Source organism: Saimiri boliviensis, chromosome 12 (assembly GCF_048565385.1).
Source record: "Saimiri boliviensis isolate mSaiBol1 chromosome 12, mSaiBol1.pri, whole genome shotgun sequence".
Taxonomy (NCBI): domain Eukaryota; kingdom Metazoa; phylum Chordata; class Mammalia; order Primates; family Cebidae; genus Saimiri; species Saimiri boliviensis.
In genome coordinates this window covers 20,778,395-20,803,787 of record NC_133460.1, presented here as the reverse complement: position 1 = coordinate 20,803,787, position 25,393 = coordinate 20,778,395, and the positions used below count along the sequence as shown (strand labels likewise).

At 49.1% G+C, this 25,393-nt stretch overlaps 2 protein-coding genes across 3 annotated transcripts; one reads left to right on the top strand and one right to left on the bottom strand.

Moving 5' to 3' along the window:
* The first annotated feature begins 247 nt into the window (after positions 1–247).
* Positions 248–5,522, top strand: ASPHD1 (aspartate beta-hydroxylase domain containing 1). The gene is given in 4 exon segments (XM_003930107.4): positions 248–429; positions 431–1,334; positions 4,358–4,471; positions 5,267–5,522. Coding segments are annotated over 4 exon segments (1,173 nt in total). The 5' UTR covers positions 248–384; the 3' UTR covers positions 5,377–5,522.
* A 281-nt stretch (positions 5,523–5,803) lies between these two features.
* On the bottom strand, positions 5,804–25,387 carry KCTD13 (potassium channel tetramerization domain containing 13). 2 transcript variants are annotated; one of them, XM_039478345.2, is made up of 6 exons: positions 24,946–25,387; positions 22,366–22,535; positions 11,001–11,090; positions 10,858–10,910; positions 9,700–9,895; positions 5,804–6,572 (listed from the first exon to the last, which is right to left on the bottom strand). In XM_039478345.2, the coding sequence occupies exons 1-6, from the start codon at positions 25,187–25,189 to the stop codon at positions 6,336–6,338; spliced, it is 990 nt and encodes a 329-aa protein (XP_039334279.1). In that variant the 5' UTR covers positions 25,190–25,387; the 3' UTR covers positions 5,804–6,335. The 2 variants fall into 2 exon arrangements, with proteins under 2 accessions (XP_039334279.1, XP_074238112.1); XM_074382011.1 differs by lacking the exons at positions 5,804–6,572; positions 9,700–9,895; positions 10,858–10,910; positions 11,001–11,090 and adding an exon at positions 18,511–20,798.
* Positions 25,388–25,393: the final 6 nt, after the last annotated feature.

Here is a 25,393-nt window from a genome sequence, read left to right as displayed (position 1 = left end):
CCAGGCAGGACCGCAGGGTCGGGGCGAGTGAGGAGCGAGGGCAAGGAGAGAGCAGGAGAGAAAGAAGCAGGGAGGCAGGAGAGAAAGAAGCTGCCACGGAGGAAGACAGGCTGCGGGTTTTCGGGGCCGCAGGTCCAGGAGGGGTAGGAACTGCTGCCCAGGGGAGCTAGGAGGAAGCGGGGAGGGAGGGAGAGAGCAAGCGAAAAGCGGGGGTGGGTGGGGGGAGAAGGAAAGGGGGAGACTGAGGGAGGAGAGAGAAGCAGAGGAAGAGAGGAGGCCGCTGAAAGGAGAAAGAAGAGGGAGAGGAGGCGACAGAGGGAGAGGAGGAAGAGGTAGAAGGAGAGAGAAGAGAGAAGGGAAAGGGAGAGGAGGGTTAGGAGGTGCATGAAGGAGGGGAGAAGGAGCTTCAGCGTGGAGAGAGGAGAGAGGACCGCGGAAGGAGAGCGCCCAGAGTGGAATGTGGAAGGGAAACAGCCCAGCGGGGAGCCAGGGGACAGCCATGGAAGGGACAGGTGGGGACCTGGGAGGACAGAGGAACTGGGGTCCGGAGGATGCTCCAGGCCTGTTGGCTAGGGCCTCCCTGACAATGCTCCCGTGGCCACTGCCTCTGGCCTCCTCGGCCCTCACCTTGCTCCTTGGGGCCCTCACTTCTCTGTTCCTCTGGTACTGCTACCGCCTGGGTTCCCAAGACATGGAGGCCCTGGGGGCTGGGAGCCGGGCTGGGGGTGTTCGTGGTGGGCCTGTGGGATGCTCCGAGGCTGGTGGGTCAAGCCCAAGGGGTCCTGGGGAGCCCGGGGAAGGACCTAGGACAGAAGGCCTAGTGAGCCGGCGGCTTCGGGCCTACGCCCGGCGCTACTCCTGGGCTGGGATGGGTAGAGTGAGGCGGGCAGCTCAGGGTGGCCCAGGCCCCGGGGGAGGGCCAGGGGTCCTAGGCATTCAGCGCCCAGGCCTGCTTTTCCTACCAGACCTGCCTTCAGCCCCCTTTGTGCCGCGGGACGCCCAGCGGCACGACGTGGAGCTCCTGGAGAGCAGTTTTCCTGCCATTTTGCGGGACTTCGGGGCTGTGAGCTGGGACTTCTCAGGGACTACCCCTCCGCCTCGGGGCTGGTCCCCACCTCTGGCCCCCGGGTGCTACCAGCTCCTGCTGTACCAAGGAGGCCGGTGCCAACCCAGCAACTGCCGCCGGTGCCCGGGGGCCTATCGGGCACTGAGGGGACTTCGAAGCTTTATGAGTGCCAACACCTTCGGCAATGCCGGCTTTTCCGTCCTCCTGCCTGGGGCCCGGCTCGAGGGCCGCTGCGGGCCCACCAATGCCCGGGTCAGATGCCATCTGGGTAAGTAGCTGCCGCCTACTGACCACCTCCTTGCCTCCATGATTTTCCCCCCAGGCCCTCCTCTCCGCACAGAGCTGTCTGCTCTCTGGTTCTCACTCTCTTCTTCCATGGCTCCCCGTTGCCGCCCACAGCAGCATTTCCTGAGCCTCTGTTATCTGCACACCATCTTCATAAGCTTTGCTGTGGTCGTTGCCACCTGTCCTACATTTCTTCACCTTGGCTATCCCCCGACCTTTTGTTTTACTTATTTATTTGAAATAATTTTTTTTTTTTTTTTTTTTTTTAGACAAGAGTCTTGCTCTGTCGCCCATGCTGGAGTGTAGTGCACCATCTCGGCTCACTGCAACCTCAGCCTCCCGGGTTTAAGCGAGTCTCCTGCCTCAGCCTCCTGAGTAGCTGGGATTACAGGCGCATGCCACCGTGCTCAGCTAATTTTGTGGTTTTTGTACAGATGGGGTTTCACCATGTTGGTTAAGCTGATCTCAAACTCCTGACCTCATGATGCATTTGCCTTGGCCTCTCACAGTGCTGGGATTACAGGTATGAGCCACTGCTCCTGGCCTAAAAGAAATCTTTATAGAACTATCATCAGCATTACTTGCCCTGAATAGAAGTATTCATAAAAAGCCTGGACAGGCCCAGCAAGGTGGCTCATGCCTGTAATCCCAGCACTTTGGGAGGCTGAGGCTGGCGGATCATCTGAGGTGGGGAGTTCAAGAACAGCCTGACCAACATGGAGAAACCCCGTCTCTACTTAAAAAAAAAAAAAAAAAAAAATAGGCGTAGTGGTGCATGCCTGCAATCCCAGCTACTTGGGAGGCTGAGGCAGAATTGCCTGAACCCGGGAGGCAGAGGTTTTGGTGAGCTGAGATCAGGCCATTGCACTCCAGCCTGGGCAACAATAGTGAAACTTTGTCAAAAAAAAAAAAAAATAAAAATAAAAAAATAAAAAAAAAGGCTGGGTATGGTGGCTCATTCCTGTAATCCTAGCACTTTGGGAGGTCCCAAGGTGGTTAGATTACAAGGTCAGGAGTTCAAGAGCAGCCTGGTCAAGATGGTGAAATCCCATCTCTACTAAAAATACAAAAATTAGCCGGGTATCATGGTGTGTCCCTGTAATCCCAGCTACTCAGGAGGCCGAAGCAGAGAATCGCTTGAATCCAGGAGGCAGAGGTTGCAGTGAGCCAAGATCTTGCCACTGCACTCCAGCCTGGGTGACAGATCAAGGCTCCGCCTTAAAAAAGAAAAGAAAAAAAAAAAGCTTTCAACCGTCTAGAACATTCTAGTCAAGTGCTCTAGTCTAAGCCTGAAGCCCACACTTTATATTTTAAAAGGGAGCAATGTTAGTGGGGTGTCAAGTTACAGTAGCACCAAACTGAGATTTTTTTTTTTTGAGACAGGGTCTCACTCTGTTGCCCAGGCTGGAGTGTGCAGTGGCACAGACATGGCTCACTATAGCCTTGACCTCCTGGGTTCAAGTGATCCTCTCGACTCAGCCTCCTGAGTAGCTGGGACCACAGGTGCCCACCACCATGCTCAGCTAATTTTTTAAAAATTTGTGTAAAGACAGGCTGGACCCAAACTCCTGGGCTCAAGTGATCCTCCTGCCTTGAGCTCCCAAAGTGCTGAAATTACAGGTGTGAGACACTGCACCTGGCACTTTTTGATGCTTTAAAGACTGGAAGAAAATGGAAAAGGAAATAATTTTCTGTTATTCGATGCCATGACCTTGTTTTGCCCCAAATAATCCCCTGCGCTGCCAGCTGGATGTGTCCTACACTTCAGGGCACACTGACCTCAGGATCAGTTCCAGATCCTTCCTCTCCTCCCCTCTCTCTGTGCTCTAAATCATGAAAGCCTTCTGGCTAATCCTGGCAGATGCCACACATGCTGTTCTGTTCAACCCAGAATCCCCTTCCCCCTTACCACTTCTTGACAAACTCCTATTCAGTCGCCAGGATTCAAATGTTCAGTGCCACACCTCATCTGGGATGCCTTCCTGATGTCCCATCATTTGAGTTGGCTGCTCACTTTCCTCACCACTCAGCCATGTGGTCCTTGGGCCAGGATCATCTTTAATCTTATACCTTGTGGGGAGACAGAGCCTATCACACAGTAAGCTCTTGAGTCAAACTGTCAGAAAGCCCAGGAGGAAACACCACTTCCTCCAGGAAGCCTTCTCTTTTCTCTAAAATGAGGGGTTGCAGCCAGGCACCAAGGCTCATCCCTCAAATACCAGCACTTTGGGAGGACAAGACAGGAGGACTGCTTGAGGCCAGGAGTTCAAGACCAGTGCTGTCTGTATAAAAATAAAATAAAATAAAATGATGAGTCTGGCCAGGCGCAGTGGCTCACACCTGTAATTCCAGTACTCTGGGAGGCTGAGGTGGGCAGATCACTTGAGCTCAAGGGTTTGAGACCCTAGCCAACATGGTGAAACCCCATGTCTCTACTGAAAATACAAAAATTAGCCAGTTGTGCTGGTGCGCACCTGTAATCCCAGCTACTCTGGAGGCTGAGGCAGGAGAATTGCTTGAACCCGGGGCAGAGGTTGCAGAGCAGAGATTAGGCCACTGCACTCCAACCTGGCGACAAAGTGAGACTCCATCTAAAAAAAAAAAAAAAAAAAATTAGCACTGCATTGTGGCGCATGCCTATAATCCCAGCAGTTTACTCAGGAGGCTGAGGCACAAGAAACACTTGAACCTGGGAGGCAGAAGTTGCAGCGAACTGAGATCACACCACCACCGCACTCCAGCCTGGGTGACAGAGAGACTGTCTCAAAAAAAAAAAAAAAAAAAAAAAAAAACAGATGGGGTCACACTACCCACAGCAGCATTTCCCCAGTCTCCTAGCACCTCCTCCTCCAGGACTGTATTGTGATTATACTGCAGCCACCTTCCAGAAAGAAAGGAGGGACGACCACAAAACCCGGCATTTAAGACCCTGAGAGCTGCTGACTGGCAAGGACGGGCCCCTGGGTTGGAGGCAGGAGTGCTGGATGCCCGGGTCTCTTCTTACAGGCCTGAAGATCCCTCCTGGCTGTGAGCTGGTGGTTGGCGGTGAGCCCCAGTGCTGGGCTGAGGGGCACTGTCTACTGGTGGACGACTCTTTTCTGCACACAGTGGCTCACAATGGTAACAGGGTGCCCATTCTACAGGGGGTGGTGAGGGTCTCAGGAGCAAAGAAGCGTAGACTAGAGGGCTGCAGAATCAGGCCCAGCGGACTTCCTGTCCTACCACCACCAGCTTCCAGCTGCATGACCTTGAACAAGTCACATAACTTCTCCAGTCCCCCAGGGCCCCCACCTTCTTTATCAAGTGGCTGCAAGGATTCAATAACGTTAAGTGCACAGAAAAGCGGTTACCAGCACAAGACTCTGGGTTCCTGTTCTACCTCTTGCACTTGGGCAAGTGACTTAACCTCCTTATGCCTCTGTTGTTTTGTATAAAATGGGGTTAATTACGGTAATACAGCATAGTTTGTTTTGATGATTAAGAGTTGATACCTATCAGCTGGGCGAGGTAGCTCACGCCTGTAATCCCAGCACTTTGGGAGGCTGAGGCGGGCGGATCACCTGAGGTCAGGAGTTCAAGACCAGCCTGGCCATGGTGAAACCCCATCTCTACTAAAAACATAAAAATTAGCTGGGCATGGTGGCATGTGCCTATAATCCCAGCTCCTTGGGAGGCTGAGGCAGAACTGTTTGAACCTGGGAGGTGGAGGTTGCAGTGAGCCAAGATCACGCCATAGCACTCCAGCCTGGGCGACAGATCAAGACTCCGTTTCAAGAAAAAAGATCTGATACATATAAAGGGTTAGAACAGGGCCTGCAACGTATTTACTGTTTGCTTTTCTGGTCTTTGGTGAGTGCTCTGGTGTGGAAGTACCTAATGTCAGCGGCTCTGCTGTTCCTGTCCCATGTGCCCTAGGCTCCCCCGAAGATGGGCCTCGAGTGGTCTTCATCGTGGACCTCTGGCACCCCAACGTGGCAGGGGCCGAGCGCCAGGCCCTCGACTTTGTCTTCGCACCAGACCCCTGAAGGAAGGTGCTCCCTTCACACTCCTGGGCTGGAGAGACGCTGCGCTCAGGGACGGCTTCATGGTAGCCAGTCCATACTGCGGGGGGTGGGCGGGGCGGAGGGTGGGCACTGGCTAGTGAGCACTGAAATATAAATTCTGAATCTTCTCCTAGCTCCTGACTACTTCCTTCCCAGGGAGAGCCTGGGGCAAGGCCTCATGTTCTCCCAGTACAACCAAACTAGTACCTCCTCTTCTTCTTTTTTTTTTTTTTTTGTAGAGTCAGGGTCTTGCTATGTTGCCCAGGCTGGTCTTGAACTCCTGGGCTCAAGTGATCCTTCTGCCTCAACCTCCTGAGTAGCTGGGATTACAGGTGTAAGCCATCACAGTTGGCGAGAGACCTCCTGACGCAGGAATCTCCCTGTCCCTCTCTCCAGGAGCCAGCACCAGTTCCTCAACTCAACTTTATTCCAATAATTTAATAGAAAATTAAAATAATAAATAATATGAAACAGACTGAGAACGCTGAGCTGGGCAGGCCCAGGCCAGTCTAGTAGAAAGTTAAGGAGGTAGGGAGGATAGTGGGGAGGACAGGGTGGACTGCCCTGCGCAACGCAGGAGGCGGCTCAGACTGCGGTGGTGTTGGGAAGGGCAGGCTGGACACTTTGGCATGGAAGATGCACTGAGAAAAGAGAAAGGGAATTCTAAATCCCTCTCAACCAGCTGGAGAGGGAAGGACGCAGGATGGGGACAAGCGTTGGCTTCGGAAGGCTCTGAGCGGCGGGGGCAGGAATGTACCGTGTTGTTAGCAATGGGGTCCAGATGGATGGAGAAGCGCCAAAGTGAGCTGTGCCATGCAATGAAGGGACAGAGAAGGACCCACGACTTGACCAGCAGAGCCGGGGCAAAGGTCTGGGAAGGGGAGGAAAAGAGAGGGAGACTGGGTCCCAAGGCAGGAGGAAGGCAGGGGGACGGTCAGAGGTCAGTCCTTGAAGACAATTTGTTGGCCATGAGGGCGCTCATCATGGGTGATGTGGCGCCGGACATGGATCCTGCGGACACGGTGCTCTCGGTTCTCCTCATCCTCCCCGCGACCGGCCCCACCAGCTCCAGCTGCTCCCGCTGTGGCCTCCAGGAGGGCTGGGTCTGGGCCCCGGGGAGTCTCGTAGATCAGGATGTTCAAGGTCTCCTCAAAGATCCGGGCCTCTGGAAATTCCACCTGCAAAAGGCCAGCCAGCCCCAGCTCCTTCCCTCTGGTGCAGTCACATATGGCCATCCCCCTGCCCAGGGCTCCTGCACAGACACACCTCCTAGCCCTGCAATCAGGTCCTTGGGCCTGGCCTGGCCTCTCTGCCACTCCTTTACTCGGCAGAGTCATACTTCAAGGCTCAGCTGTGATGTCAGGAATGCAGAACTTGTTTTCTCTCCTTCATCTCCTGCCCTGCCTAATCTCTTGGTATATGTTTGCATTTGACAAATACTGAGTAAGTGCACCGCACCAGGTATTGTTTTAGGCACTGAGAAAACATCAGTGAACAAAACAAGGCTCCGGTCCTCAGGAAGTTACATTCTGGTGGGAGGACTCAGTCATAAACTAGCTGGTCATGGTGGCTCACGCCTGTAATCCCAGCACTTTGGGAGGGATAGCTTGAGGCCAGGAGTTTGAGTCCAGCCTGGGCAACATGAGGAAACCCCATCTCTACCAAAAATACAAAAAATTAACTAGCTGTGTTCCCAGCTACTTGGGAGGCCGAGTTGGGAGGATCACTTGGGCATGGGAGGCAGAGGTTGCAGTAAGCAGAGATTGCACCACTGCACTCCAACCTGGGTGACAGAGTGAGACTCCATCTCAATACACAAATAAATAAATAAATAAATAAATAAAATATAAATGAAGATATAAGCCGGGTATGGTATCTCCTGATCAATCCCAGCACTTTGGGAGGCTAAGGCAGGAGGATCGTTAGAGCCCAGGAGTTCAAAGCCAGCAAGGGCAATGTAGGGAGATCTCATCTATTTTAAAAAAAGGGGTGGGGGGTGGGGAGAAAGAGAGAGAGAGAGACAAAGCAGGAAAGGAAGATGTGATGGCCAGAGCCAGGAGTGTTAGAACTTTTAAGAGGGACTCCAGGGAAGGCCTCACTGAGAAGGGGAAATTTGACCAAAGGAGTGGGGGTGGGGACTAGGCACACAGCTAGAAAGGACAGCCTGGGAAGGGCCAGAGCCAGCGTGAGAGCTGTGGGTCAGGAGTGTACCCAGCGTCTTACTGGAATATATTACCAGAAGATCAATGCAATTGAGGCAGAGATGAAAGAGAGTGGAAGGGGATGAAGTCGAAGAGGTGACTGGGGCATTCCCTTGTGTGGCCTTGGAAGCATCTAACACAGCTCTTAGGAAACTGTTTTTGTTTGTTGGTTTCTGAGACAGGATCTCACTCTTGTTTAGTAGGCTGGGGTGCAGTGGTGTGATCATGGATCCTTGCAGCCTCAACCTCCTGGCCTCAAGTGACCCTCCCATCTCAGCCTCCTGAGTACCTGGGTGTGCCACTATGCCCAACCAATTTTTTTCTTTTTATTTTTGTAGAGATAGGGGCCTTGCTATGTTGCCCAGGCTGGCCTCAAACTCCTGGCCTCAAGGGGTCCCCTGCCTCAGCCTCCCAAAGTGTTGGGATTACAGGCGTGAGCCATGCACTCTAATTACTGGTTTATCTTCCTATTTTCCCAATTACAGAGGATGTTTCTTGGAAACTGGGTCACTGATTCATTCATTTATTCAATACATGTTTCCTAGCTTCCACTGCGTGACAAGGGCCTGGCTAATTCTAGGGAGAAAGGAAAGAAAAAGACATGGCACTGCCCTCAAGAAACTAACACCCAACTGCTGACACAACCCCCTCCCCTCCACCCACACAGGATAATAAACACTGTCTTTAGCTATGAAGGGGGTGTGACCAACTTTGGGGTTGTTGGGTTGAAAGTTCATGAGTGAAAGTGACCCAAAGAAAGTGATGCTTAGCTTGAGTGTTAACATTAAGTACAAGTTCATTAGGCAGATAGAAGGAAAGAATTCCAAGAAGAGGCAACAGTGTATGCAGAGGTAAGAGGGGTGAAACAGCACTGGGTGCTTAGAGGCTTGCGGTGACTGGTGTACCGGAGGCACACGGCTCACAGTAAGCTTCAAAGAGACCACGTGAGGAAGGGCTTGTACTTTGCTCAGCACTTCATTCACCTTGATTTCCAGCCAGGTGCAGTACACAGCACAAAGAAGGGGCTTGGGGACTATCTGCTGATGATTGCCACGTTAATAACTCAGGATCTACAAACTCAGAGGATGTTCTAAGAGACATCTGGTCCTGAGGTTTTATGAATCTATTTTTGGCAGTGGACCTTTCTGAGTTTCTTTTCTTTTCTTTTTTTTTTAATTAGAGTTAGGGCCTCACTCTGTCTCCTAGGATGGAATGCAGTGGCATGATCATAGCTCCCTGCTGCCTCAAATTCCCGGGCTAGGCCGGGTGCAGTGGCTCATGCCTGTGATCCCAATACTTTGGAAGGCCGACGTGGGCAGATCATTTGCGGCCAGGAGTTTAATACCAGCCTGTCCAATATGGTGACACCTTGTCTCTAACAAAAATACAAAAATCAGCTACGCGTGGAGGTGGGTGCCTGTAGTCCCAGCTACTTGGGAGGTTGAGGCAGAAAAATCACTTGAATCCGGGAGGCAGAGGTTACAGTGAGCTGAGATCGTATCGCTGCACTCCAGCCTGGGAGACAGACGAAGATTCTGTTTCTGTCTCAAAAAAAAAAAAAAAAAAAAAATTCCCGAGCTCAAGCAATCCTCCCGCTTTAGCCTCCTGAGTGGCTGGGACTACCCGTGCATGCCATCACACGACCACGCCACCACAACTGGCTAAATTTTTTGACTTGTTAACAGAGATCGGGTTGCGCTATGTTGCCCAGGCTGGTCTTGAAGTCCTGGGCACAAGTGATCCTCCTGCCTTGGCCTCCAAGAGTCTAGAAATTACAGGTGTGAGCCACTATGCTTGGTCCCTTCTAAGTTTCTAATGGCAACTACAGACCTCCTATACAGAAAAACGCATACACCCCCATAACCTGCACACTAATTCAGGAGTTGCAGACAGCCTCGAAACCCATCCAACAGGCCTAGGCTAAGCAGCCTGCTCTAACCCATGACCCCGACTTCACCAAGAAACAGAGACCCACAGGGATAAGGTGGCTTGCCCGATGTTGCACACCCAGACTCCAGGATCTGGTTCCTGCCTCCTGCTTTTGTCCAGGGTCCTGGTCCTGCCCACCCCCAGCCCCTCGTGCAGGCTCTGAAACCCCTCTGACCTTGGTCTGCTTCTTCTCCGTGGCATAGACAATGGAGGTGCAGCACACCTCGGCGATTTTGCGGCCCTGCCCGTAGAAAGACCAGCAGCAGATCTCGTCCCCCAGGACATCCTTGAGGAAGAGCAGCCGCCCGTGGAAGCGCAAGGCCAGCTTGTCGAACAGCTCGATGTTCTTAAGTAGGTTGTCGTCTGAGGTGCTGAGGACCAGGGGACCAGGAGGCCTTAGCGCAGCTGGCACCCCTCCCTCTGTACCCCCAGGACCAGGGCCTGGATGTATCCCCAGCCCTCTGCTCCTGCCCAGGATTTTGGTGCCCAACAGGGAGCCCCCTCCGTCCCTGGGGCCAGGCTAAGTGGGCCTCTGAAGGGAAGCCACATGTGCTGAGCAAAGCCCAGCACAGCACGGTGGCTCCTGTGGGGGCCCTAGAGCCAGGCCACCTCCCTGGGGGTCCTGGTGCCCCCACCTTTTTTTTTTTTTTTTTTTTTTTTTTTTTGAGATGGAGTCTTGCTCTGTTGCCCAGGCTGGAGTGCAGTGACATGATCTCGGCTTACCACAACCTCCGCCTCCCAGGTTCAAGCAATTCTCCTGCTTCAGCCTCCCAAGTAGCTGGGACTACAGGCATGCACCACCACACGCAGCTAATTTTTGTATTTTTAGTACAAACAAGGTTTCACCATATTGGCCAGGCTGGTCTCGAACTCCTGACCTTATGATCCGCCTGCCTCAGCCTCCCGACGTGCTGGGATTACAGGCGTGAGCAACTGCACCCAGCTGGCACCCCCACCTTTTAAACTGGGTGACAGTAGGCAAGTTACCTCACCTCTTGGTGCCTCAACCTTCTCATCTGTAAAATGGAGCTCACAACAGTCCTGACCTCAAGGGGGAAGACTCTGCCAGTTCCTAGAGAGAGAGCACTTTGGACAGGCTCGCCATTATCATTTTGTGCTCACCCAAACCCCAGGTTACTGATGACTGAGCTGAAGCTGAGAAGTGGAAAGGACCTGCCCAGGGTGCCAGGGGTAAGAGGCGGAGCTGAATCTGCGAGCAGGCAGGCAGATGTTCCTGTAGGCCCCCCGTGTGGCCAAGGCCCTTGCCCTGGGCAGAAGCAGGGCTGTGTGGCATCCCAGGGTCCCACCCGGTACCCCGCACCCCCGCGGTCACCTGGTGTAGGAGTACTTGTTGTTACTGCGGTTGTGCAGGAGCTTCACCACGGGCTGGTGGGGGAGAGAGGATGGAGGAAAGGGGTGAGACTGCAGGGAGACGACCCCAGTGAGCCTCCACCCTACAGGGCTCAGGGGCCTCACCTTGGAGGTGCTGGCCAGGAGCTGCTGCTCCTCCCGGGGAGATGTCACCGTGGGGATGAGGCACAGCGGGGACAGCGTCTCCCTTTTTTGCTGGGGAAGAAGCGGAAGGTGGTTAACAACATGACCAAAGCCACGTATTCCCCATTTAAAAGCCTTCAAAAGCTGCTTGGGAACAACTGCAGACTCCTCAGTGGTCTGCAGGGCTCTGCGGGCTCCGGGCTCCGCCGACCTCTCTGTCATTCTCCCTTTGTTTGCTGGGCTTTGGTCCCACGGATGCTTTACTGCTTCACACATCCAGCTTGTGCCCACCACGGCCGCTGGCTGTGCCCCTGCCAGGGATGCTTCTTTGCTCAGCTGTGAGAGTGGCGGGTCCGTCATGCCATTCAGATCACAGCTCACACAGTGGCTCCTCAGGGCCAGCCCTCCCCAGGTCCCCTGGCTAAAACACCCTCCTCTACATCTGCCTTTTATCAGTTCATTTTCTACACAGCACTTAGTGCTTGACTTTTTCTAAAATTTTTATATATTTGTTTACGATCTGTCTCTTCCCACCTGTCAATTACTACCTAGTAAACAGCTGATGCTCTGTATTTGTTGGATGAATGAACGGATTTGTTCAGTGAATGAACCTCACTGGGTGGGGTGAGGTTGGAGAAAGAAATCAGAAGCAAATGCATGGGCTTCTTTCTCTTGTCTTCTAGAATCTTCATGCCAAAATCTCTCAATTCTCCCAACATTGAAAATTCAATGTGCAATTCTAATGCAAATTCCAGATTTTTTTTTTTTAGAAACTCATAAGACTCTCTAAAATTAACACAGAAGAATAAAAGTCTACAATTACTTAGGACATTTTTTTTTTTTTTTTTTGGAGAGGGTCTTGCTGTCACCTGGGCTGGGTGCAGTGACGTGATCACAGCTCACAGCAGCCTTGACCTCCTGGGCTCAAGCCATCCTCCCATACTTATGTCAGTTTTTAAAAAGAAGAGCAGAGGAAAGGCCTACCCTGCCTGATATTAAGATAGGCTGCAAAGCCGCAGCAGTGAGAACAGTGTCAGTTCCGGAACAGAAACAAAAACACCCGCGAAACACAACAGAGCGCTCAGAAACAGACCGCTGTGTGTATGAGGACTAGGATTTTTAAAAAGACACCACAAATGAGTGAGGCAAATTATGGAGCACAAATTTGTTATCTATCACTATGTAACAAACTGCCCCCAATTTAGCGGCTTAAAATATTTATTTATTACTTCTGTTTCTGAGGGTCAGGAACTCAGCAGTGGCTCAGCTGGGTGGCTGTGGCACAGGGGTCTTGTAAGGCTGTGGCCAAGATGTCAGTGGTGCTGTGGGCATCTGCAAGCATGACTGCCCCTAGAGGAAGCATTCTGAGAAAGCTGTTCATGTGGCTGGCAAGTTTGTGCTAGCTGCTGGCAGGAAACAGCAAATCTCTGCTATGTGGATCTCTCCACGGGGTTGCTTGAGTGCCTCACAGCATGGCAGTTGGCTTCTCCAGAGCAAATAATTCCAGAGAGGGCAAGGTAGAAGCCTCATTCTCTTATTTTTTTCTTTTTATAAGATGGAGTCTTGCTGTGTTGCCCAGGCTGGAGTGCAGTGGTGTGATCTCAGCTTACTACAACCTCCGCCTCCCAGGTTCAAGCGATTCACCTGCCTCAACCACCCAAGTAGCTGGGATTACAGATTATGTGCCATCACGCCCAGCTAATTTTTGTATTTTTAATAGAGACAGGGTTTCACCATGTCGACCAGGCTGGTCTCAAACTCCCAACCTCAGATATCTGCCTGCCTTGGCCTCCCAAAGTGCTGGAATTACAGATGTGAGCCACGGTGCCTGGCCCCTTATTGTCTTTTACCACCTAGGTCTGTTGGCCCTATCCAATGTGGAAGGAGATTACACATGGGAACGAGCCCCAGGGAATGAGAACCCTCAGGTTGCCTTGGTGACTCACTCCACAGGCCACCACTGGCCCTCAGCGATTTCCTCCCTCCCACATGCAAAATACATTCACCGGCTCCCAGGATCCCCCATCATCCCATTATAGCATCAGCTCAAAATACAGAATCTTATCATCTCAATCAGGTCAAGGTGGGGATGTGGCTCTAGTGAGCAGTTCCTTAACTACAGCTCCTTAAATGCATTTCTTTTTTGGGGGGATGAAGTCTTGCTCTGTCTCCCAGGCTGGAGTGCAATGGTACCATTTTGGCTCACTGCAACCTCCGCCTCCCAAGTTCAAGCAATTCTCCTGTTTCAGCCTCCCGAGTAGCTGGGACTGTGGGCAAGCGCCACCATACCCAGCTAATTTTCGTATTTTCCAAGTAGAGACAGGGTTTCACCATGTTGGTCAGATTTGGTCTCCAACTCCTGACCTCAGGTAATCCACCCGCCTTGGCCTCCCAAAGTGCCGGGATTACACGCGTGAGCCACGGTGCCCAGCCCTTAAGTGCATTTCCTATCTGCAGACCTGTGAACTAAATAAAGAGAAAGGTTATTTCCTCCACACACCCAGTGTATGGTGGAAGAGGCAGGCACAGGATAACCAGTAAGGTAGGACACTCTTGCTCAAAAGCAGGGGAAGCTAGGCATGGTAGCATGTGCCTGTCATCCCAGCTACTCGGGAGGCCAAGGTGGGAGGATCACTTGAGTCCATGAGTTCTAGACCAGGCTGGGCAACGTAGCAAGACTGTCTCAAAAAAAAAGAAAAAAAAAATGGGGCAAGGGACAGAAGGCACATATAAGTCTGTATTAATTCTATAATCCAGTTGGAGAAATGCTGGAAAGTCTCTGATGCCTACTCCTGTTCAGGAATGATTCTCCATGGATCTGCCTGAGTCATTCCACCTCTTCCATGAAAGATGTTTGCAGCTCCAGTTTCATCTGCCTGCTTCCTATAGAAGTTTGGGGGTGCAAAGGGCTCTTGTCCTTTTACATTGGCTTTGTCCCTTTCATTACAAGCTGGCAGTGTTTCTGCCAATATAATTCTCTTCATAACTTACTGGGTACCTTGCATGTCTTAGGGTTCACTACATTAGAAAAACCCACACCTAAAAATCTCTGCAAGTGGTCAGGTGTGATGTCTCACTCCTGTAATCCCAGCACTTTGAGAGGCTGAGGTGGGTGGATCACCTAAGGTCGAGAGTTCGAGACTAGCCTGACCAACATGATGAAACCCTGTCTCTACTAAAACTATAAAAATTAGCTAGGCATGGTGCCAGGTGCCTGTAATCCCAGCTACTCGGGAGGCTGAGGCAGCAGAATTGCTTGAACCCGGGAAGCAGAGGTTGCAGTGAGCTGTTTCAAAAAAAAAACAAAAACAAAAACAAAAAACAAATCTGCAAGGTAAGCCCTTCTCTAGTTTGGGCTTATGCTGAGATGCTACACAACACCTTTAAGGCTCTCAGAAGCGCTTTTATTACTTGATTTGACTGGAAGTTCCCTCTGAAGCATCTTCTTGGTATTTCAGAGATCTTAACAAACGGTTTTCATCACATCCTCAGCTTCACCTTTAGACCTCATTTTCCTGTATTTAATGCCTTGTATTTAATCTTTGCATGGAAGCCATTTGTTAATTTTAACATCACTTGTTATCTGGAAAGGTGGGAATTTTCACACCCATCAACTTCAGGCTCCTTTTCATTCAAATGGTTTTTTCTTTAACTTACCCTCTCCTCTTCAATTTTAGTAATAGTAACAAGAAGGCAGGTGGCACCTTCAATATTCTGTCTGGGCAGCTCCTTACCTAGACCATCCATTCATTAGTCGTATTTCCTATCCTCCACATTACTGCAGGAGACAGTGTTGCTAAACTCTCTGCCACTACACAAGGATCTCCTTTCCATGAGTTTCCAATAGCATTTTCCTAAATGTTCTTTAAGCCTTCATTGCAGCCTCCTTAAAGGTCATTGGACTCTTATTAACAGATTCTTAAACTTTAAATTATTTTTTTTTTTGAGATGGAGTTTCGCTCTTGTTACCCAGGCTGGAGTGCAATGGCGCGATATTGGCTCACCGCAACCTCCGCCTCCTGGGTTCAGGCAATTCTCCTGCCTCAGCCTCCTGAGTAGCTGGGATTACAGGCACACGCTACCATGCCTAGCTAATTTTTTGTACTTTTAGTAGAGACGGGGTTTCACCATGTTGACCAGGTTGGTCTCGATCACTTGACCTCGTGATCCACCCGCCTCGGCCTTCCAAAGTGCTGGGATTACAGGCTTGAGCCACCGCACCCCGCCAAAAAAAAAAATTTTTTTTTTTAGAGACAAAGTCTCACTATATTGCCCAGGCTGGTCTCGAACTCCTGAGCCCCCCACCTCAGCCACCAAAAGTACTGAGATTACAAGCGTGAGCCACTGTGCCCCGCCAATATTCTTTAACAGTCCTTAAGCTTTGTTAGTAACACTGTCCTCAAAGACCTTCCAGCTTCTTCCCGCTTCTCAGTTGTACAGCTACTTCTACATTTGAGGTTTCTGTTATGGCAGACCCCCATTCCAGAAACCAAACTCTGTTCTCTGTTACTGGGTAACAAATTACTACAAACTTAGCAGCTTAAAACAACAGTCCAGGTGTGGTGGCTCATGCCTATAATCTCAGCATTTTAGGAGGCCAAGGCAGGAGGACTGCTTAAAGTCAGGAGTTCGAGACCAGCCTGGCCAACATAGCGAGACTCTGTCTCTGTTTTAAAAAAATAAACATTTATTATCTCACATAGTTTCTGTGGGTCAGGAATTTGGGATGAGCTGAGCTGGGTGGCCCTGGCCCAGAGTCTGTCATGATTTTGGCCAAGGCTGCAGTCATCAGAAGGTTTGCCTGGGCCTAGAAGCTCTGCTTCTGAGACAGGTCACCAGTATGACAGGAAGTCTGTGCTGGCTGTTGGCAGGGGTTTCAGTTCCTCACCAAGTGGACCTCTACCTAGAGCTGCCTGAGTGTCCTCACACAGCACTTCCCAGAGTGAGTGACCCCAAAGAGAGGCAGAAGCTGTAATGTATTTTATGACCTAGCTTCAAAGTCTCATGCTGTAATTTCTGCAATGTCCTATTGGTCATACACAAGGATCTCCTTGGTGAGGAACTGAATAGGTCAGCCCTATTCGGTGTGGGAGGGGACTAAACAAGAGCCTGGACATGAGGAGGCAAGAACCCCTGGTGGCTCTCATGGGTGCTAGCTACCAGACTGTGAAATAGCTGGCACCAGGAAAACTAGCCCACCCTACGGAAGACAATAATGAGCTAAATCCCTTCACAATTCATATTTACAAAAGTGAGCTCCATTTAGATTAAAATACCCATATATGAAAAAAACCCATATTTAAAACTATAGGCCAGGCACGGTGGCTCATGCCTGTAATCCCAGCACGTTGGGAGGCCGAGGTAGATGGCTCGCTTGAGCTCAGGAGTTTGAGAACCACCTGACCTACATGGCAAAACAGTCTCTACAAAAAAATACAAAAATGGCCAGGTGCAGTGGCTCACGCCTGTGATCCCAGCACTTTAGGAGTCCAAGGCAGGCAGATCACAAGGTCAGAAGTCAGGAGTTCGAGACCAGCCTGGCCAATATGGTAAAACCCTGTCTCTACTAAAATACAAAAATTAGCCGGCGTGGTGGTGTGTGCCTGTAGTCCCAGCTGCTCAGGAGGCTGAGGCAAAGAAACACTTGAACACGGGAGGCGGAGGTTGCACTGATCATGCCATTGCTCTCCAGCCTGGGCAACAGAATGAGACTTTGTCTCAGAAAAACAAAACAAATCAGCCGGGTATGGTGGTGCACACCTGTAATCGCAGCTATCGGGAGGCTGAGACACGAAAATCGTTTGAACCTGGGAGGTGGAGGCTGCAGTAAGCCGAGATGGTGCCATTGCACTCTAGCCTGGGTGACAGATCAAGACTCTGCCTCAAAAAATAAAATAAAACTATAAAGCTAACAGGAAATGGAGAATCAGAAAAAAAATTTTAAACAAGGCCATAAGGATATGCCATTAGGCAAAAAATGGTGAGGAACTGTACTACATCAAAATCAAATATTTTTCAAGTTGACAATGGAAAGCATGACTTTACAAATAATCTCATGTAATAACGCTGAAGAGGTGATAAGAGTAACAGGTATTCTATGGCACAAATGCAATTACTGGTTCAAGTAAGGATTATCAAGTGATGTGTCATTGATAGGTAACTGTCTTAATTCAGGGGCCAAATAATATCATATGCATTACTTCATAGCTGGCAACAAGGAAATGTAACAATGATAGAGGGATCAAACCACCATCCCCTATATCCAAGGGCCAATTATGAACGTCATTAATGATGAATCGTATTAACAATATTACGGGTTGCTCAATGTGACCTAATATGAAATACATAGATAACATTACCTAAAATGTATTATAACCAAAATGTTTAATATCAGTAATTTTATTTTATTATTTTATTTATTTATTTTGAGAAGAAGTCTTGCTCTGTTGTCCAGGCTGGAGTGCAATGGTACAATCTTGGCTCACTGCAACCTCCGCCTCCCAGGTTCAAGTGATTCTCTTGCCTCAGCCTCTCGAGTAACTGGGATTACAGGTGCCCACCACCACTCCCAGCAAATTTTTGTATTTTTAATAGAGACGGAGTTTCACCATGTTGGCCAGGCTGGTCTCAAACTCCTGACTTCAAGAGATCCACCCGCCTCAGCCTCCCAAAATGCTGGGATTACAGGTGTGAGCCACTGTGCCCAGCCAGTATCAGTCACTTTAAATCTACAGTCTGGTATATAGGAAATTAAGGGTACGGTTGGGTAACAAACCAAATGATACAGGCCAATTTGGAAACAACCAGGCCAATTTGGCCAGCTGTGCAGGACAGCTGGCAGTATCTTTAACAAGCCAGGATCATGAGGAAAAAGGGACCCTTGGATTGTAATAAAGTAATGCATATGGTGTTATTTGGCCACTGTATTTTTGTTTTTTTGTTTGTTTGTTTGTTTGTTTTGTTTTGAGACCGAGTTTCGCTCTTGTTACCCAGGCTGGAGTGCAATGGCGCGACCTCGGCTCACCGCAGCCTCCGCCTCCTGGATTCAAGCAATTCTCCTGCCTCAGCCTCCTGAGTAGCTGGGATCACAGGCACGTGCCGCCATGCCCAGCTAATTTTTAGTATTTTTTAGTAGAGACGGGGTTTCACCATGTTGACCAGGATGGTCTCGATCTCTTGACCTCGTGATCCACCCGCCTCGGCCTCCCAAAGTGCTGGGATTACAGGCGTGAGCCACCGCGCCCGGCTTGGCCACTGTATTAAGGCAGTTACCTATCAATGACGAACCAATGGATAATCCTTACCTGAGGCAGTAATTACATTTGTGCCACAGAATACCTCTAACTCTTCTCATCTCTTTAACATCATTACATGAGATTGTAAGTCATGCTCTCCATAGTCAACTTGCAGATAACCAGACGCAACGTGAAGATCTAGACTAGTCCCTGGTTTGATGAACCAGGTATAAAAACACATTTCTGGAACAACTGGAGAAACTGGAGTATGCCCTGGACTGGACATTAAATATTTATTGACATGTAAAGATGGCAATTATTAACAACAACAAAAAGCAGATTATAAAACATTTCATACAACACGATTCTATTTTGGCAAGCAAAACACATACATGCACACATAAACTCACACACAGGAAAAGACCTGAAAGGATATTTGGTGCTTTTATTTTTTAGATTACTTGTGTTTCTGGAATTTCTACAGTTAATAAATACTGCTTCAAAATAATAAATGGTTATTTGTAGCTTTAAAAAAATCAAGGATTTCCATTCAATGCTAGATGCCATAAGCAGGTAACATTCTAAGAGAAAATACTGGCAATATCTACATTGACTAGATATTTTTATCTAGAACAGACTTTATCAACTGGAGTTCCGCATCTGAATCTCAAAAACCAGCAAAGCTGGGCATGGTGGCTCACGCCGAATCCACTTTGGGAGGCCAAGGCAGGCGGATCACTTGAGGTCAGGAGTTCAAGACCAGCCTGGCCAACATGGTGAAGCCCCATTTCTACCAAAAATTACAAAATAATTAGCTGGGCATTGTGATGTGCACCTGTAGTCCCAGCTACTCAAGAGGCTGAGATAGGAAAATCCCTTGAACTCCAGAGGCAGAGGTTGCAGTGAGCTGAGATTGCGCCATTGCACTCCACCTTGGGCAAAAGAACAAAAAAAAACAAAAAAAAAAAAGAAAAAGAAAAACAAAACACAGCAAATACTTAGAGTATTTTCTGAAATTTGTTGAGGAGGATAGGTAAACAGTCCCATTTTATAGGCTTCGAGGTTAATTTGTTATGTGCAATCCATCCCCAGGGCATGGATAAGACAAGCTCATATGTAATAGGGCTTAATTATCCCTAGGAACTAAACTAAAATATACAAGGATCTCCTGCTAAGCCACATGAAAAAGAAAACAGAAAATCTGGTAAAGAACATGAATAAGCAATTCACAGAAAGGGAAACAAAAAAAATGCTAGTGAGTATATGAAAAGATGCTGAACCTCATTAGTAATCAGAGGCATGCAATGAAAATGAGATCACACTACACTCATCAGATTGGCAAAATTAGAAAGCTGGATGATGCCATGTTTTGATGAGGACATGCAGAAATGGCATCTCTTATGCACTGCTCATTATGAGGATAAAGTGCTATAACCATTCGGGGAGCAATTTGGTGATATTTACTAAAACCCAGTTTGCAGGTGTCCTGTTATCCAGCAATTCTACTCCCAGCTACAATCACAGGAGACTCGGGCACAGAGCCAGAAGGGAGCACGTACCAGGATGCTTATGGTGACACGGTTTGTAGGACCAGGAACTGGGAGGCAATCTAGGTCTCCAACCTCAGGGGAATATGTGAACAAAATATGGTGAATGAACACCATAGATTCCTCTGCAGCTGTTAGAGGCAAAGAACTAGATGTACTTGGAGCAGCATGAATAGATCTTGAAAAAAGTGCTGAATTAAAAAAACACAATGCAACAGAAAACTGATTCACAGCTTCAATGCCATTTATGGACATTTCAAATGCACACATATGCAGAACAATGCTTTAGCTTTTCCAGCATATGTATCAAAACATTAGAATTGGATGGGTGCCCCTGGGGAAAAGGAAAGTAGGCAGGGGATTGGGAATGAAGGGAAAGAAATAAAATGAAAGAGAAAAGGTTTGCACAGACCAATAACGATGATGAAATGTCACACTAAGGAGTGTGCCGAGCTGTATGGGGTGGGGAGGGAGCTTGGAAAGGAAAGAGCAGGAGTACAGAAAAGCATTGCACTTGGGAGGCTGATGGTCAGATAGCCAGGTAACCTGGGGTCAAATCTGAGCTCTGCTGCTTCCAAGCTCTTTGACCTTGGATGCATCACCCAAGCTCCCTTGTGTTTCTTTTTATGTCAAACAAGGGTACAAGATACATACACAGGCAGATAGCAGAATTGCTCTTGAAACACAGCAGATACATGATAAAATTAGTAAATTTAAAACTGCAGGCCTCACGCGGTGGCTCACACCTGTAATCCCACCACTTTGGGAGGCTAAGGCAGGTAGATCACATGAGGTCAGTAGTTCAAGATCAGCCTGGCCGACATGGTGAAACCCTGTCTCTACTAAAAATACAAAAAAGTAGCAAATAGTGGTGGTGGGTGCCTGTAATCCCAGCTACATGGGAGGCTGAGGCAGGAGAATTGCTTGAACCCGGGAAGCAGAGGTTGCAGTGACCTGAAATCATGCCATTGCACTCCAGCCTGGGAAACAGAGAGACTCTGTTCCAAAAAAGAAAAGAAAAAGAAAAAAAAATACAGAGCAGGAATGTACTTCTAAGATCTAGTTCAATGAGTGTTTCTCAAATGCAAGCAGTAACTTATTAATGGGTCATGAAATAAGTAATGGGTCCCAAACAGCATAAAAAGAAAGAAGATCATCAGAGTACATTTCACTAAAAGTATCTTTTTATAAAACTGTTATTTCGGTTATATATGAGTATTAAAATGCATTTTTTCCCCTATGGGATGCAATGAAAAATTTGAAAACACAGATATTGTCCAGAGGAGTTCTACACCTTTGGGTTTCAAGAACCAGTAAGTATTCCCTGAGACAACAGAAAGTTGTTCAGACAGGCCACTTTTTAATCTACAAAGGACATTCGAAAATAAACTTTTATGATCGGCCAGGTGTGGTGGCACATGCCTGTAATCCCAGCATTTTGGGAAGCTGAGGCGGGTGTATCACAAGGTCAGGAGTTCAAGACCAGCCTGCCCAACATGGTGAAACCCAACTCTACTAAAAATACAAAAATCAGTTGGGCATGGTGGTGGGCGCCTGTAATCTCAGCTACTCGGGAGGCTGAAGCAGGAGAATCGCTTGAACCTGGGAGGCGGGGGATGCAGTGAGCCGAGACCATGCCATTGCATTCCAGCCTGGGTAACAGAACAAGACTCTGTCTCAAAAAAAAAAAAAAAAAGAAAGAAAGAAAAAATAAACTTTTATAATCTCCTCTTACTACTGTATCATAAAAGAAAGGACATTTTTTAACATTGTAAAAATAGAACAGAGTAACAGGCTTTATGTAAAACTCACTACTTCGTACTTATTTTTCTCCCTTCACTATCTTTTGGAACATGACAGAATGCCAGAGGTAGGAATGGACTCACTGAAGGTCACTGAGTCAGCTGTGACAGGTGACACAGAATTCCTATGTCCTGGCTTCACTTTCAAGCTCTGATCTTCAGAACCCTAAGGGGTCCACAGAAGTGAAGCCCAGCAGGTGGGCTCTCTAGAATCCCCAATCCTGTTTTACTGGGAGTGGCCCTGCTTCTGTGAGATTTCATTAGAATAAAGAATTTAACCGCTTAAAAAAAAAAAAAAAAAAAACAATTAGAAAGCCCCTGGGGGGTGGAAGCCATGGGAAATGCTGCCTCCCAGGATAGGACCAGATCGCAGAGGTTATTATATTTCAATTTAAATTTAGATGTTTTTCCCAGGTGACATGAGAGAGCTATTTAGCATTTCTGAACGAGAGAGAGAATAGATGGGAGTTGTGGTTAAGGATAATTACTCAGGTGCGAGTGTAACAGCTGGACTGGCTGCATAGGAACAGCAGGAAGCAGAGAGCAGCTATTTAACCATTGCAATGGTCCTGGCATGAGGCTGGGGTAGGGGCACTGCCTGAGGCAGCAGGGATGCAGAAGACAGCATCCCAAATTCTCTGGGGTTATGGCCAATCAGAGGCAGGCTCTCCAGGCCATACCCCATATCTCCTTTTTTCTGTCCTAATACCTGCTTGGGCAGCTCTCTCAGGAACATAGGCACAGGGACTCGGAAGGCCCTCACCTGCAGCGCCAGCTGGCAGTCGTCAATCAGGCCCTGAACCAGGTAGTAGCGTGCTTCTCCCAGCAGCTCTCCCAGTTCTCTGGTACTCTCCGGCAGTGGCACAGACCCGTCCCGCAGGTAGTTGAGGATTGTACCAAAGTGACGGCCGCTCCGGTCAATCAGCACCCAACCTAGTAGGGTGGGGAAAGGCAGAAGGAAAGATGGCTTTGCTGGGGGACCTGGAGCTACTAAATTAAAAAAAAATTTTTTGTAGAGATGGAGTCTCACTATGTTGCCCAGGCTGGTCTTGAACTCCTGGGCTCAAGTGATCTTTCCATCTCAGCCTCCCAAAGTACCTGAATTATAGGTGTGAGTCACCACACCTGGCCTAATTTATAAGAAAAAAAGGGCTGGGCACGGTGGCTCAAGCCTGTAATCCCAGCACTTTGGGAGGCCGAGGCGGGTGGATCACAAGGTCGAGAGATCGAGACCATCCTGGTCAACATGGTGAAACCCCGTCTCTACTAAAAGATACAAAAAATTAGCTGGGCATGGTGGCGCGTGCCTGTAATCCCAGCTACTCAGGAGGCTGAGGCAGGAGAATTGCTTGAACCCAGGAGGCGGAGGTTGCGGTGAGCCGAGATCGTGCCATTGCACTCCAGCCTGGGTAACAAGAGCGAAACTCCGTCTCAAAAAAAAAAAAAAAGAAAAAAAAAGAAAAAAAGGATTCCAGCTAGGCGTGGTGGCTGACACCTGTAATCCCAGCACTTTGGGAGGCTTAGGCGGGCGCATCACCTCACATTTTTTTAAGCTGTGAAGTCGGGAGCTCGAGACCAGCCTGACCAAGATGGAAAAACTTCATCTCTACTAAAAATACAAAATTAGCCAGGCATGGTAGCGCATGCCTGTAATCCCAACTATTTGGGAGGCTGAAGCAGGAGAATAGCTTGAGCCTGGGAGGCGGAGGTTGCAGTGAGCCGAGATGGCGCCGTTGCACTCCAGCCTGGGCAACAAGAGGGAAACACCGTCTCAAAAAAAAAAAAAAAAAAAGGATTCCAAAGTCACAAAAAAGACTGAATACTAATCTGTGCCACGGCCAAAATATCTTTAAAATATCTCTAGTGAGGTCTCCCATAAGTTTTTATACATATCCAGCCAGAGAATTAATTCTTCCATATCTGATCTACAGTCAGAAGGCTCTTACCATGAAAGTTCTTACCGAATTACCTTATCAGTAAACCTCTAACCCCCATGTTAATTCTGACCATCCTATTTAAAATGTCTACCTCCTCCCTCCAGTTCACTACCATTTTAACTTTTATATTCTTCATAGAACTTACCAAAAAAAAGAAAGAACTATCATCTGCAACTGCATATGCATATACATTTTAACTTGCTTACTGATCTCATCTCCCACCTCCTTAAAAAAGGGGACTTTCCATAATTTTGTCAGGTTCATTTACTTATGTATCTCCAGCATTAACTGATATTTTATAAATACTTATTGGACAAATGAATTCGTCACTTTTTTTTTTTTTTTTTTTTTTTTTGACGGAATTACGCTGAGTTGCCCAAGCTGGAGTGCAGTGGCACAATCTCGGCTCACTGCAACCTCTGCCTCCCAGGTTCAAGCGATTCTCCTGTCTCAGATTCCTCAGTAGCTTGGACTACAGATGCCTGCCACCACACCCAGCTAATTTTTGTATTTTTAGTAAAGACGGGGTTTCACCATATTGGTCAGGCTGGTCCAAAACTCCTGACCTAAGGTGATCCACCTACATCGGCCTTCCAAAGTGCTGGGATTACAGGTATGAGCCACCGAGCCCAGCCAAATTCTTCACCTTTGATACTTGAAGGCAGATGTCCACCTCCCAAATTTTTATTCTCCTGTTCTCATAGTCCTTGTTAACTCCTCCCTTAAGAATTTCCCAGTTCCAAACTCCAAAACTTTTAAGGTCTCACTTGGGCATGCAGGGTCCAAACTTGAATGCGACACTCCAAGAAGGTAAGGTTCACCTGCCAAGGAGACCTGTCCACCCCTCCACTCTGGTGTCCCTGGCAAACTCAAAGCATCCTCCTTTTGTAATGTGTATCGACAGGTGGATTCCTAGAGTGCACAGGGACCTGTGTCGGGGGAACACAGAGGCAGACAAGATCTCCCACCTCTCCAGGCTGGCTGAGCAGTTCTGAGGCAGAGAGGGAAACAAAAGGCTGGGCAGCTGGAAGAAACTGATGAAGACTGCCAGGAGTAGAATTGCAGGCAGCAGGGCTAGTACCCAAGTCTTGAGCTGAGGGGTGAAGGGTGGGAGAAGTTTCATGACGATTATGAAGTGACACGTTCAATCACTTACCACTTGCCTGGCAGAGTTACGGGTTCCGTAAATGTTGGTTATTGCTGGGGGTAAAGGACTGGGGAAGAAGGGAAATTATGAATGAGAAAGGAGAGGAGATGGGATGTGGGCGCTGGAGGAAGCTGAGAATGAGTTGACCGGACAGTAGTGAGCAGAGAGAAGGGGCATGAAGAGCCCCGGTGGTGAGAGACCGTGAGGTACGGGAGTTGGGGGTCTGGGGATGGATGCACGGTGGGGATGCCGCTCGTACCTCCGGCGTCGGTCAGCACCTCCACGCGGCCGCTGAACATGGCCTTGAGCATGGTGTCCTGTCCCGTGAGGGTGCGCAGCGTGGTGTAGTGCAGCGAGCCGCCCACGTTCAGCTTCACATACTTGCTGTTCGGGGTCAGCGGCTTGAGACCGTAGGCGGCGGGGCCAGACTCTAGACCCGAGGGCTTAGGGGTTTCCAGGGATGGGGCCGCGGCGGCTGCCGAGTCCGAGGCCTCCGCCGACATGCCGGGTGGCAGCGGCGGACGGCGATCCCAGGCTCTCTCCGCGCCCTCTGGCCTGCTCCCGAGACCCTCGGCCGTCCCCAGCCTTCTGGCCAGACCGCTTGGTGTACACGCCCACTCGCCGCGGCTACTCGGCGACACCTGCCCTCCGCCCCATCGCACTCGCACCACCCGGAAGCCGGCGCCGGGAAGCTGCGCAGGCGCGGC

Excerpts from the sequence above, each read along its gene's own strand:
- KCTD13 (XM_039478345.2), bottom strand. The coding sequence starts at position 25,189 with ATGTCGGCGGAGGCCTCGGACTCGGCAGCCGCCGCGGCCCCATCCCTG. Across the intron at positions 11,091-22,365 it reads ACTGCCAGCTGGCGCTGCAG|CAAAAAAGGGAGACGCTGTC; the intron begins GTGAGGGCCTTC and ends CTTCTTCCCCAG. Across the intron at positions 9,896-10,857 it reads AACAAGTACTCCTACACCAG|CACCTCAGACGACAACCTAC; the intron begins GTGACCGCGGGG and ends CCTGGTCCTCAG.